The following is a 14,631-nucleotide window of genomic DNA, read 5'->3' on the forward strand; positions in this document are numbered from 1 at the left end:
CATTGGTATTGGAGCAAACTCCAAGGAAACCCATGAGAAACGAAGTAAAAACAACCCCCATAGTTGATATTACTGCAACTCTATCAGGGGCTGGTCAAATTCGAATGGTCCACCATTTTCGCTAAGCTTTTGAAGAGCGGTGAAATGAACTTCACTGCGATGGTAGCTTATCCCTGCCGATTGACAGTCCTTGTCCACCTTGACGGTGATGTTGTTGTTGCCGTCGGTGAAAACGAGCTGGCCGGGATTGGTAGTCAGGAGGTATCCACCACTGGAAATATTTGTCTCGTCCTTGCTGTCCTGAGTCCTGACAGACATCTGGACGAAGCAACCAAAGACCTGTGCTGCTGGTGCCGTGCTCTGGGGCATAGCGACGACCAGAACCTGGCTGGCCATGCTGGCGATGACGGCTGAAGTGATAAAAGATTTGAATTGCATGATGATTGGAGGTTGCCGTGTAAAGTATGGATTTCTTTTTTTTTCTTTTTAAATTTTTTGCGCCTTCTATTTCTGTGTTTAAATAACTTCAACAATTAAACCAGTAATTGGGTTATGCGGGAAGATCAAGTGTGATTCGTTATATTGGAAATGAGTGCTGCTGAATAAAGCTTTCTGGAAACAACAATGTAGGCAGCATGGGCTGATATATATCTAATCAGTTATAGGTATGCAAATAGCACATTTTTCAAAAAAAAATGAAAATCATGAGCCGCTAATTTCCCCCTTTTCCATTTTGGTCTGCCAAGTCCGGCAAAGTCAAGGACAAGGGAATCCGGCTGAACCTGCAGTCTTTTCGACCCTCTATGTTGTCCAGTTCCAAATATCTCAATCGGCATCATGTAAAAAAAAATAATATTCCGGCATGAGGCCTCATCTTAAAACCTGTCATCAAACTTTACATGTGAAAGACTAACAAACTATTTTTAGTTTAGCCCGAAAAAAAAACAGATACAAGTCAATTGCCGTTACTCTATGGGCTGGGATGAAATCAGGAGCTCGAGCTTCATTAATAGACTACCGTGTATTCCTTTGAGCTCTGGTAAAGATCTTTACAACTTCCATAACATCAATTCTTCAAAAGATTTGATTTTACCAAATCGTCGGTCAGCTGCTAGGATTACCACAGGACGGGCTTTGATAACGAATCATGGTTTAGCGTGCCGCACGAATGACTCTGCGTCGTGGATCAAGCATTACCAGGGGGATTTACGCTGGATCGCCGCAACTATGCCCCTACGGGTAGGTATCCAAGCGCAGCTATGACTGGGCTACCTTGCCAGCACTGGAGGGCAATGACAACCCTTCCAGCGGTTCAACCAGAAAATGTGAAGTCAGTTATTATCACCCTGTTCTCTATCAGCAGAGTTATTTTTGCCTCCTGACCAGATGCATTCGGAGCAGCTTCCTGTGAATCCAGCTCTCAGACTCAACCAGCAATCAATCGCGCTATTCTAAATAGGTAGGTCTGCAACCACACGAAACATGGCACGTCAAGGACCTTGGCTCCCACCTGTTAAATTTGTAATTGAGCAAAGTTATGGGTGATAAAGGTGTCTTTCTACGTGCCTCTTAGTCTTTTTTAATCGACGACAGAAGTATACAGTTAAAATGGCATCAGGGTCCAAGTTGTACCGTAAGATATAAATTTCAGGGCCAGACATGCAAGCATCCTGCCGGAGATCTAACTGACAGGGATAGACTGAAGATTAACCGGGGAAGTCACAAGGCCAATTAATGGCTCAGTGGCTGTATCCAGTTGATTAGAGTTACCCGGACCCATTTTGCCAATTACACTAGGCTTGAACCGTTCAGTCGTTGATGTCCCAGATCAGCGGCAATCTGAATAAGCTGGTGAGAAAAGAAAAATAGTCTGCAGGTCCAGGGCGGAGCCTATTGCTGCAATTGTGATATTGGGTGAAATCGATCAACCGTAAAGGGGCACAAAAAATGTTGGCATCTGCCGGCTTGAGAGGGGAAGACGGAAGTATGACACTTACACTAGAGCCTATTCACCCTCAGCGGGTACTGTTTAAATCGTAAGACTGGAAAAGACAAGCGTCACCCCTAGGGCGTAATTTCACCCTCCAAAATACCATGTACCGACGACTTGAGCAATTTAAACTGTGGAGTGGAAGATATCATCATATTCACATTGGATTCTAACAGATCTGGCAAATTCAGAGAGGAGGTATAGTTATTCTTCCATTTTCTCTAAGCTACAGACTGATTAAACAGGCCGCATCTTGTCCAAAGCTTTCATTTATTCCAGCTGTTAATATCTAATAGATTGAGCAGAACTGCTAATTGGACCAGCAAATAGACCAGTGTGTCTCGCTCATTCCATTATCAGGAGCTTCCCTGTCTCTCTCTATATCCCTGCTCTCCTGGTGTTTTGGACGAGGAACCTGTAAGCACGCACCACTTTCGAAATGGTACCGTTTCAGTTAGCTTAGCCCCATTCTATCTTGACACTCTTTGCCCAAAATTCTTCCCTCATCATTGGTTTTACTTACTTTAGCCAAACAGGAGTCAAGTTACGAGAGAGAGGCTAAGGGAGCGTCAGAGGGAGCATCCCGTTAACCATTGGACACGCAGACACCCTTTCTTAAATGAAGTGGACTGAGTCAAAATGGTGTCCCAGTTAGTTCATTAACTTCAATTCCTCAACGATTTGTGGCTGCTCTATTATTTCCCTTGAGAGCTTTACTTACGGTGGACAAAAGGGGATAATATCGTCACGGACGGCCAAAGCTGCGGGATCTTTGGGAGTCGGGCCAGCGAAGGCGGCGCCGGCAAAGGCAGCAATGACAAAGGCGATCTGGTTGATATGCATTTTGGAGAAATATAAACTTGTGGTTCCGTTGTCAGGATTGAGGCAAAGAGGTGAACTTTTCCAAGGCTGGCTTGGATTGGGGCACCGGGCTGAATAGTGACAAACAATAAAAACACTCTATCAAAAGTGAGGACATGTAGCTTATTATAGGTGTAGCAATCTCTAGTTATTGTGCCTGCGCATCCGAGTCCGTAAATTGGTCAAAACTTGGCCTCTGTATGTTTTGTTTTAGTTGTCATTTGAAAGTTTGCATTTTACCCACATCTGATGTCATATTTGAACCTTGTATTAAATGCTCGAATCGCCATCACACCAGTAACTACATAGCCAAGGCCTGATCGACATTGTACATGCTACTTTGATCATAAAATTTTGAATCGTTCTACGCATGCGTAGCGATTATTCTGCCAACTTTTGATTCTGGAAGCCAAAAAAGCATTCAAAGTACGGAAAAGACATGCATCTCTCGCGATCTTGATAAAGATATACATGCTTGGGTTGAAACGGATAGGCGCTTCAAAATGCTGCAGCGTTGTTTGTTGTGGAACAAGCTTTCTCGCCGTCGGCACCTGGGACGCCAGTCCACGCTGGCAGGTCGAAGGCGGGAAGGGAAAGAACACATGTGCAAAAGAAAAGAGCTTAGAAAAGGCCTTGAACAGCATCAGAAAATGCCAGTCAAGACCCGGACACAGCCCGACAAGTCAACGTGGCCAGAGCAAATACTTGTTCATGAAATCACCCAGAGAGAGATGAAAGTCTATTGACAAGTCCTATACTGGATACAATGCCCATCGTGCCTTGCACAGACTCAGGCCTTCACTAGTAACTCCCTCCCCTTTTGTCAGGACTAGATGGTTCTATCGAAATTCAAAACAGCCATGGTTGCAACGGGGGAGCCTTCGCCTCTGTCCACCAGGTTTGATGTTTCCAGCATAAAAACACGCCCTAGGAGGCTGGTGTAGCAGCTCCTCGGGCCGCAGCGAGATACCGACTTTCGTTAGGGTAGGTATGAAAAGGTCGAACCCACGCGAGATTTTAAGCCTCTGGGCGACGAGTTCGTGGATAACGACGGACTCGATTTGAAAATCGCCTCTTTTTGCTCCTTACATGTACATAAGGCCTGCCAAAACCCGCCCATGGGGGCCCGCGCCGGCCCAAGTAGGTGGGTCGGGGGGCCCGCGGGTAGACTGTAATATTTATGGGGGGGCCCAACCCGGCCCAAATTTGAACGCGGGTTTTTTTGGCAACCCGCGGGCCCCCGTGGGAAAAACCCGTAAATACGTAAATATTTTAAAATTAATCTTTGTAAAATTCCGAAAAAAATTATACTAAAATAAACGTAATATAAAATAATATATTTTCCAATATAATTATTATTATTATTATTATTATTATTAATTTTTATTTTTTTTCGTATATAATAAATTAAATTATAGTAAAAATAAAAATAATAAATATTAATTGTGATATTTTTTTTTATTAACCGAATATAAAATACGAAAAAAAATAATTTATTTAATAATATTTTACATTTAAAAATTCCTTCAATTACGCCCATACGATATATTATTCCGTACCCGTTTTAACGCCCTGGTTAAAATTTTTATAAAAATTTTATTATATTTTAATTTAATTTAAATGGAAATAAATAATATAGGTATACGGTTAATATTAGCCCGGATTAGGGTATTATTAACGGCCATTTTAATAATATTATTTTTATCGGAATTAAAATGATTATTTAATTTACCCAAATTGTAAATAAAACCGACGAATTCCGTAAATTTATTATATTTAATTTTTTCGTTTTCCGGGTTTAAATATTCGTTTTTTACGATAGCAATTTTAATACCGACCAGAAAAATAAATTTTTTTTTAATCGAAATATAAATAATAATATAATCGCGAATAATAAATAAATTTAAAAAATATTAATTAAAACCAATAAAATTACCTAATTATAATTATAAACGTTCGATAAAAATTAAAATAATAGGTATAATTAAAATATCGCGGATAATTTGGGCGAATTTTGGGAATTTTATTTTATATATAATTTACCAATTAAAAATATTATTATCGTTTTTTATAATTAAATATAAATAAAAATTAATATATATAATTATCCGTATAATTATTTATATTTTGGATTATAATAAAATTAATATATTACGTATTTTGTATTAAAAATATTTTAATTTTTAACCGGATATTTTTTTCGACGGATTAATCGATAAAATATAAAAGTTTTATTGGGTTTAAATTTTAATTATTTATATATTTAAATTTTTTTAAATTCGGTTTACGTTATAAAATAAAAAAAACCGGATTAATACCCGGTTAAATTAATTTTTTTTTCGGGTAAAAATTCGGATTTCGTTTTTTCGAATATAATTCGGTTAAACGTTTAATTTTTTTGGTAATTAAATTTTTTACGCGTTAATTAATATATTTTATATAATATCGCAAACGGTTTTTTCGGAAATCCGTACGCGTCGGGGAAATTAAAATAACGGTTAAAAAATATAATTTTTTAACGTAATAACGTTAAATTAAATCGATATATTTATCCAATTTTGCTCGCGCCGTTAAAATTACGATTTTTAAATTGGTATATTATCCCGTTTATAAATATTTTCGAATTTTTAATTAAAATTTACGTTCGAAATTGGTAAAAATTATACCGATAACTTTTAATTTAAATAATATATATATAATTATTTTTATTTTATTTGCCCTAAAAACGTTGGTAAAAACCGTTATAATTTTAATTATCGTTAATAAATATTCCAAAATAATCCAATTTTTGTTAAAAATTCGAAATTTAGTTGAAATAATATTAACCGGATCGTTTTAATTATTTGGCGAAATAGGATATTATTAAATAAATATTCCTATAGTTTAATAAAATTAAAAACCACGCGTAATAATTAAAATAGTCGAATTTTATTTAATTTAAATATTTTTAATTAATAATCGAGGGCTTTTAAATTTATATTTACCGGTAAATCATTGCAAATTATAAAAAAATTTTATCCGTTTAGGGTTTTAATAAAATAAAACCGCCAAATATTTTAATTAATATAAAATATTGGGTTAAATAATATTTAAATTATTTAATATATTAATATTATTTATTTAAACGATAATATATTTTGGAAAAATATTTTACGTTTTATTTTTATCCGTATTATTAATAATTAAATTTTCGTCGTTATAAAAATTAACCAAAAAAACGCGGAAATTTATTTTGGTAATATGGAAATTTTAATATATAACCCCTTTTATAAATTATAAAACGTAAATTATATAAAATAGTTGGAAAATTTTTAATTATATTTATAATTGGGGATTATAAACCCGAAATTCCGCCGTTACGTTATTAACGCGAAAATTGGATATATGTTACGACCAGACAGTTGGGCCGGTACCAGAGAGGCCAGGTGGGGTCACACCCCTCCTGACGACAATCAACCAAGGATGGTACCGACCGGCAGAAAGAGGATTACATAAGGAAAGGGTCACGTAACCACACGTGACCAAAGGAGGGTGCTATGACTAATAGGTGCCAAGAATTATATAGCACCCATAGCAAATAATAGGAATAATATAACCGCTCACCAACATATCCGACATAGCAAACATATCACTACCAGGGACAACGGACTATATAAGGCACGCTTATTACCATATAAATAAATTCGATTTTAGGATTGCTTAACAGCAATTAAACTTTAGTTAACCTTAATATTTACTTAAAAACGATTATAACTTTACCCCCAATTATTAAAAACCCCAATTACCTAGTTAAAACGTTCAATTGTTTTAACCCACTGTATTTTACCATAAAAACAGGTTACCACGATACCTTAATCGTAATATTTTAATTGTTCCTGTTTAATATTTTGCTTTAAAGTATACCGAATAATACCACCGAAACAATATTTTTTAACAAAACCACCCTTTAAACCCCTTTTATTAACAACGTTCCGGCCAGCGTTAACGTTTTGCGTCAAATGGTCGCGACGCTTTAAGCCGAAAATCGACAATTCCAGGAACGAATGACCGAACAAGCTAATCGAACTAATAAAAACCATATCAAATACCCTCTACCATTACCATACGATGGCACCACAAATACCCTGCAGGGATTTTTTACGGGAACCCGGGTATATTTTCACTTCAACGAAGACAATTTCGATAGCGATGCAAATAAGGTTATTTACGTAACCTTACTTTTAAAAGGCGACGCGTTCGCTTGGTTCGAGCTAACCTTACGAAACTATTTGGACCATAATAAGGAAAAAAACCGTAAAGCTAAGACCAACCGCATTTTCGACAATTACGACAATTTCGAAAAATGCCTCAGGGGAACATTCGGCAACCTAAACGAAAAACGCACGGCTAAGCGTAAACTGGTACGCCTTACCCAAACCAAATCGGTATCCAAATATACCAGTAAATTTCGATAAATTACCGCCAAATTACTATAGGGTAAGGAGGCCCTAATAGCACGTTTTTATGCGGGACTCAAAAAAGAGGTTAAAAACGAATTGGTTAAAAAAAAGCGACCCGATATACTAACAAAATATATGGAATTAGCAATTAAAATCGACAACCGACTATATAAACGGAAATTGGAACGACGCGAAAGACGCAGCGTATGGGGCCCGGTTTTGCGATAAACCAATATAGGACGCAAATACCAATACCCCAAACCGCTTCGCCAATACAATACCGCGTACGGCACATATAACGGACCCATGGACCTAAACGCAATTTAGTACCGACAGCTTCGCAAAAACCCCAAAAGTGGCAAATGTTTTAAATGCAATAAACCAGGATATATCGCGCGAAATTGTCCTAAGGTATACAATAATACCCCGGAATTTACCATTAATTTTAGGGGCAAACCCGAAAAACCACGAGGATTTAATACCACCAACCACAACCAAATACAGCCTGACCAATATAGCATGATAAATTGGACCACCTGCTATAACGACAATTATATAACCCACAATAGTTCCAAAATCGACGCAGGCTGGTACCCGCAAAAACCCCGAAGCATTCGAACCCTAACGGTAGGAAATCGAATATTTATTGGGATAAAATAACCAATTAATTTATACCGATAAAACGCCAAATTACCCGAATTTACAGATTCGGACGTTTCAGGAAAATCGGATACGGAACTATTAGAATAAACCTACCGTATTAGAATAATAAATTAACCATTAACCGAAGAATTAAATGACGATATTGGAAAAGGCTCCAGCGATAAAAAAGACGTAATCCCAAACATGTATGGTGCAGTAGGGGCTAACGACCCGTACAAATACGAAAAAAAACAAATCGATTTATACCGAAACGACCAATTAGTGCAATTCCCAGGCTATACCTTAGTCCAATAAAAATAAGACCCTACAGGATATATAGTACCGACATTTGGAAACCACCCCAAATTAAGCACCGCACACCCGGAACACACCCACATCTTTTGGGCTAAATGTTTCCGAAACAATTGCGGAATCCATTTAAGCAAAAAAATTTACCACAACTTTTTCCCACGACGACGATTAGTAACCGGAATTTACGAAATCTATACAATTTAGAAATTACCCAGTTGGGAAATTAAAATTAGATTCCGAAAAGAACCAGCGGTTATTTTTACACCTAGCGACGAGTACCCTATGGCGTATTGCCATTAGCCCAATTTCCCATGGTACGAATGTATTCGTAGTGTATATAAAGTCCATATACTAACCAAAACCCAAAATTGGCATATACGAAAATAACGATACCAGGTACCTGTACCCTTGACCAAAGTCGTATAGGACCCGCAAATAAAAGATAAACAGGCACTTACGAACGTACGCAGGATACCAGCGCCAGCAAAATACCCATTTAACCAGGTTAAAGTAAAAAGCAACCATACGCCCCGAAATGAAAAAACCAAGGACCTACAGCGCGAGTCCAGCAAATTAAAAAATTAGGATAGCCAAACGGTATAGGGTACCGGACGGCGAAAAAAAGAACGGAAATAAAAACCCTAAACGTTACGCAAAATACGGTAGCAAAATACGAATATATATTCCTTAATATACGATTCGATGGCAAACCCATACGAGCACTTTTCGACAACGGAATATAAGGCAATTATATATCCCCAAAAATCGTAAAAAAACGACGGATACTTTGGCAATAAAAAAAAAAACCATACCAGTTGCAAACCGTGGAAAGAAAGGCAGTTTCATACGGGAACGGCACCATCGAAATAAAGACCGTACATTTCTGGATGGAAAACTACGGACGAAAGGAACGAATTATTTTGGATATTACGGAAATAGGGGACAAAAATATAATCCTAAAAATCCCCTGGTTTAGGAAAAATAACCCCCGAATAAATTGGACAACAGGCCAAATCCAATGGAAAAAACACCTAATCACTAAACGACCTCCTACTTGGAAAGGTTTATATAGGAAACGTAGGGTACGGATGGACCGACCAAAACAAATGGCGTACTTACAAAAAGGACGACCAACCCCGGAGCTAATATCGGAAAAAAAGCGATTATCCACAAGCCAAAACCGATCCAATTATATAATACCAAAACAAAAACAAACCAACAATATACCAAACGAATACCGAATATACGAACGATTATTTAGCCCAAAATTCGAAACGGGACTGCCGGAACACAATCCATTCGACTACGAAATACTATTGAAAGAGGGAATACAATCCAAATTCCACAAAATATACGGTTTAAACCCCATACAGATAGAGGTATTCGACCAGTATTTAGAGGAAAACCTCAGAAAAGGATATATTAGACCATCGATAGCGTCAGCAAAATACCCTATCCTCTTCGTACCAAAAAAAAACGGAAAATTACGATTATACGTGGATTATAGACAATTAAACGATATTACCATTAAAAATTGCTACCCACTCCCATTAATAGGAGAATTTCGAAATATATTTTACCAAATATAATGGTTTACAATATTAAATTTTAAAGGAGCATATAATTTAATCCGTATAAAGGAAGGCGAAAAGTGGAAAACAGCATTTCGCACCAGGCGTGGACATTTCGAATACCTCGTAATGCCTTTCGGCCTTACCAACGCCCCAGCAACCTTCCAAACTATAATCAACCATATTTTTAGGAAATGCCTAAACATTTTTGTTGTTGTTTACCTGGACGATATCTTCGTTTTTTCCAAAACGTTGGAGGAATATAAGGAATACGTCTACACAGTTTTACAAAAGCTACAAAACGCCAAACTTTTAATTAAGCCCGACAAATACATTTTTTACAGCAAATAAATCAATTTTCTAAAATATACTATCGCTTTTGGAAAAATTAGGATGGAAAAATCGAAAATCCAAATAGTAAAGGAATAGTTTTAATTACAGAACGTAAAAGACGTTCGAACCTTCTTCGGATTCGTGAACTTTTACAGAAAATTTATTAAAGGATACGGCGCGATCGTTACCCCATTGACCAATATAACCAAAAAAGACCTGGAATTCCAATGGACAAAACGAATATAATAGACCTTCGAATAGTTACGAGACGTAATAGCGCGAAAACCGATTTTTAAAATACCAAATCTAACGAAACCTTTCGAAATCGAAACCGACGTATCCGATTACGTAATCGGAAGACAATTTAACCAACGAAATAAGGAAAAAAAATTACACCCTTACGCCTTTTTTTCCCAAAAGTTACATAGACCAAAATTCAATTACCAAATCCACGATAAAAAATTTATGGCTATTATTCGAGCATTCGAAAAATGGAAACCACAATTATCCGGAATTAAATACGAAGTGTTAACTTACACGGACTACAAGAACCTAACCCACTTTACTATTAGCAAAATGTTAAACAAACGACAAATTAGATGGTTAAAATTCCTGTTAAAATTCCATTTTAAGATCATCTACCGAAAAGGAACAAAAAACGGTAGGGCCGACGCCCTTAACCGAAAACCAGACCACGAAAATATAATACCAAAAAAAATACGGGTTATTTTTACGATAGACGGAAGCGGAAACCTTTTACCAACGTACCGAAGTTTAATAATAATAAATACGGTGACTACGCCAAAAGAAATACGGAGGATTTACGGAAATAAAGCCCACGGATATTAAAGAATTTCCAAAATATGGAAACGGTTAAAATAATACCATAATTTCCAAAGAATACGATAAAAAGTACGAAAAGCCATTAAAGATTGCGAATTTTATGCCAAAAGCAAATCCGTAAGATATAAACCCTACGGATTATTGCAACTTTTACCAACCCCCAGCAAAGCCTGGTAGACTATTACAATGGATTTTATCGTTAAATTACCACCTTCGGAAAAACCACTTACAAAAACAAAATATAACAGCATATTAGTTATAATGGACAAATTTATTAAATACGCCTATTTCCTACCATATAAAAAAAGTAATAACGCCGAGAAAACCGCCTATACATTCCTACGAATAATTGTTAGCAATTACGGATTTCCAAAAAGCATCGTCACGGATAAAAACAAGCTTTTTACATCAAAATTTTGGAAATTTCTGATGGAACAATTCGGAATAGATTACAAGTTATTAATAGCGTTCCATCCCCAAATAGACGGACAAACAAAACGAGCCAATTAAATATTAAAATAATATTTAAGGTATTATGTAAACCACAAATAAAATAATTGGGTACGATTGTTACCTACAGCATAATTCGCCTATAATAGCTTAAAAAACGAAAATATTAAAATAACCCCATTTTATACCAATTATAGATTCAACCCTATAACGTATAGAAAACCAAAAACCACGATTACGGCACCGCGAACCGATAAACAAACGAACGAATTACGACAATTACACGAAAAACTCCAGCAGGAATTAAAGTTCGTACGAAAAAGAATAATAAAATACGCTAATTAGTATCGGATAAAGGGATTATCCTTCGAAGAGGGAGATAGCGTCTACCTTATTCGACGTAATATTAAAACACAAAGACCTAATAGTAAGCTCGATTTTAAAAAGCTTGGACCTTTTAAAATTAACAAAAAGATTAGCGATACCAATTATAAATTGTTATTACCAGATACCATAAGAATTTACCCCACATTTCACGTATTACTACTGGAACTAGCACCATACGGCACCAGCATACAAAAAACAATCGAAATCGACGTAAAATAAACCTACGACGTTAAACGAATATTCGACCACAGACGAAACTACGGCAAAATAAAGTACCTTGTTAAATGGGAAAACTATGGGTATAAAAAAAATACTTGGAAACCCCTTAACCACCTCCAAGATTGCCAAAAACCGCTCCGCCAGTACTATTAAAAATTGGATTTGCGAATAAGTTAGCCAAAAAAAAAAGGACGACCTAAAAAAGCACTATTTACCATTTCCAAAAATTAAAGACCGACCAGGACTCGAAACCATACCACCAAACGAACCTACAAAAAAACGATCAATATGCAAACACAAAATAGAAAACACCAGAAAACGATTTACCAACGGAATATTACGCAAAAACATTTATCTTATCCAACAACAAAGGATTTAAAAAACCTATCGGGAAAGTTAAATTCCAAACAAAATTGGAATCCGGAAGGAACAATTCCAGAGCCATTTTAAAAAGGATTTCGGCTAATCGCCGTCGCTCTTCCTGCTCTGCCTCCTCACGCTCCACCCGATCCAATTCCTCCAGATTATTAATATTACGACAAACCGCCCGCATTATCTTTTTAAACCACATTTTCTTTTAACTTTTGAGACGCAAGAGCTTTTGACGCTCAGCCGCCAACTCTTGCTCCCGCTCCAACAAACGCAATTTTTAAGCTTCGACGTCGGCATCCAGCTTGGAATGTTAAACTGCCAGACGGTAAAGCTGCTCCCGCGAAATACCCATCACATCACAACGCGAGCGACCGAGGCGGACGCACTCGACACAACGAAAAGAATCGCGAAGTAATACAGCGCATTTCGCAATCCTTTGCGATTTGCAAACAAAATAAGAAGGTATTTCGACCGCTGAAAAAAAAAATACAGAAAGCAAATCGTCGCGACGAACGGTGGAAGAACGACCGCGAGATTTGTTAATTCGATTAAATATGGCGCAAAGGAATTAGCAAAAAAGGAATAAAACCAAAGATAAGGATTAGGGGAATACGGACTATTTAAAGGCCAAAGGGATTTGGCCAAGGGAGAGGAGACCTGATATTACGACCAGACAATTGGGCCGGTACCAGAAAGGCCAGGTGGGGTCACACCCCTTTTAACGATAATCAACCAAAAATAGTACCGACCGGCAGAAAAAGGATTATATAAGGAAAAGGTCACGTAACCACACGTGACCAAAGGAGGGTACTATAACTAATAGGTGCCAAGAATCACATAGCACCTATAGCAAATAATAGGAGTAATATAACCGCTTACCAACATATCCGATATAGCAAACATATTACTACCAGGGATAACGGACTATATAAAGCACGCTTATTACCATATAAATAGATTCGATTCTAGGATTATTTAGCAGCAATCAAACTTTAGTTAACCTTAATATTTACTTGAGAACGATTATAATTTTACCCCCAGTTATTGAGAACCCCAGTTACCCAGTTAAGACGCTCAGTTGCTTCAACCCACTGTACTTTACCATAAGAACAGGTTACCACGATACCTTGATCGTAACAATATATTATCGGCCGTAATAACCAATATTTTGTTGTTTAATTTGTATTTTATAATGGTTTAGGCCGTAAATTTTATTAATCGTTTTTTCGTTTTATTAACGTTAATTACAATAAAATTCAAAATAATATAACGGCGTATTTAATTATTATTTACGTAAACGGTTATAATATTTTAAACAACGTATTTTAAATTTAGGTTAATTTACCCGTTAATAATTAAAAATATTTTCCCTTTTCGGGAAATATTAATTAACGTTTAAATAATAATATTTTTAACCATTATTTTGTATTTTTTGGTAAATATTTATAACGAAAGAACCTTTTATCGGTCGTTTCGGGTTTATACGAATAATTTAAATTCCGAATTATATATAATATTAAATTTTTTCCGCAACGAAATATAAAATCGGACGTAAAATTTTTCGATTTTATTTTTCGAATATTATTATACGTTTTTAATTTATACGAATATATAATATTTTATTAACGTTACGTAAATAAAAAAATAATATATAAAATAAATAAATTTAAATTATAATAAATGATTATATAAATAATTATATAAATGGTTATATTTTTTAAAACAAAAGTAATTTATTAGCCGAAAATCGACGTTGGTTAATATAATATTACCGGACGTCGTTTAAATTTCCGATCTTTTTCGGGTATAGGCGATAATATTGCGATATCGTATAAAAATATTTATTCCGTTATATTATTATTAACTTTTTTTATTAAATTAAAAATATTTTAATATTTGCATATATTATTTGCAAATATTATATAATTTGCCGTTATTTCGGGAAAATTTTTATTGGTAAAATTTTTAAATTTTAACCAATTTGGGTTTTTAAAATGTTTTTAAAATTAAATTAATTTTATTTTTTTTGGAATTTAACGGCGAAATTAAAAACTAATAATAAATAAATTAAAAAAATTATTTTATAATTTAAAAATATATAAATAATAAACGTTATTTTTTCCGCCGTTTATTATAGGTTTATTATAATCCGTAAATTCGTAATTTGTAAATAACGTAACGATAAATTCCGTTTCGGTATTTTGGTTAAAAT

The 14,631-nt window shown here is 35.6% G+C and overlaps 1 protein-coding gene across 1 annotated transcript; it reads right to left on the minus strand.

Moving 5' to 3' along the window:
* Positions 1 to 69: 69 nt before the first annotated feature.
* On the minus strand, positions 70 to 438 carry PgNI_10109 (uncharacterized protein; the record flags this gene model as incomplete). The annotated part of the gene is made up of 1 exon (XM_031130085.1): positions 70 to 438. One exon carries the CDS (start codon positions 436 to 438, stop codon positions 70 to 72), a length of 369 nt encoding a protein of 122 aa, XP_030979542.1.
* Between the last annotated feature and the right edge of the window lie 14,193 nt (positions 439 to 14,631).

The sequence above is a fragment of the Pyricularia grisea genome, chromosome VII (assembly GCF_004355905.1).
Source record: "Pyricularia grisea strain NI907 chromosome VII, whole genome shotgun sequence".
NCBI lineage: Eukaryota > Fungi > Ascomycota > Sordariomycetes > Magnaporthales > Pyriculariaceae > Pyricularia > Pyricularia grisea.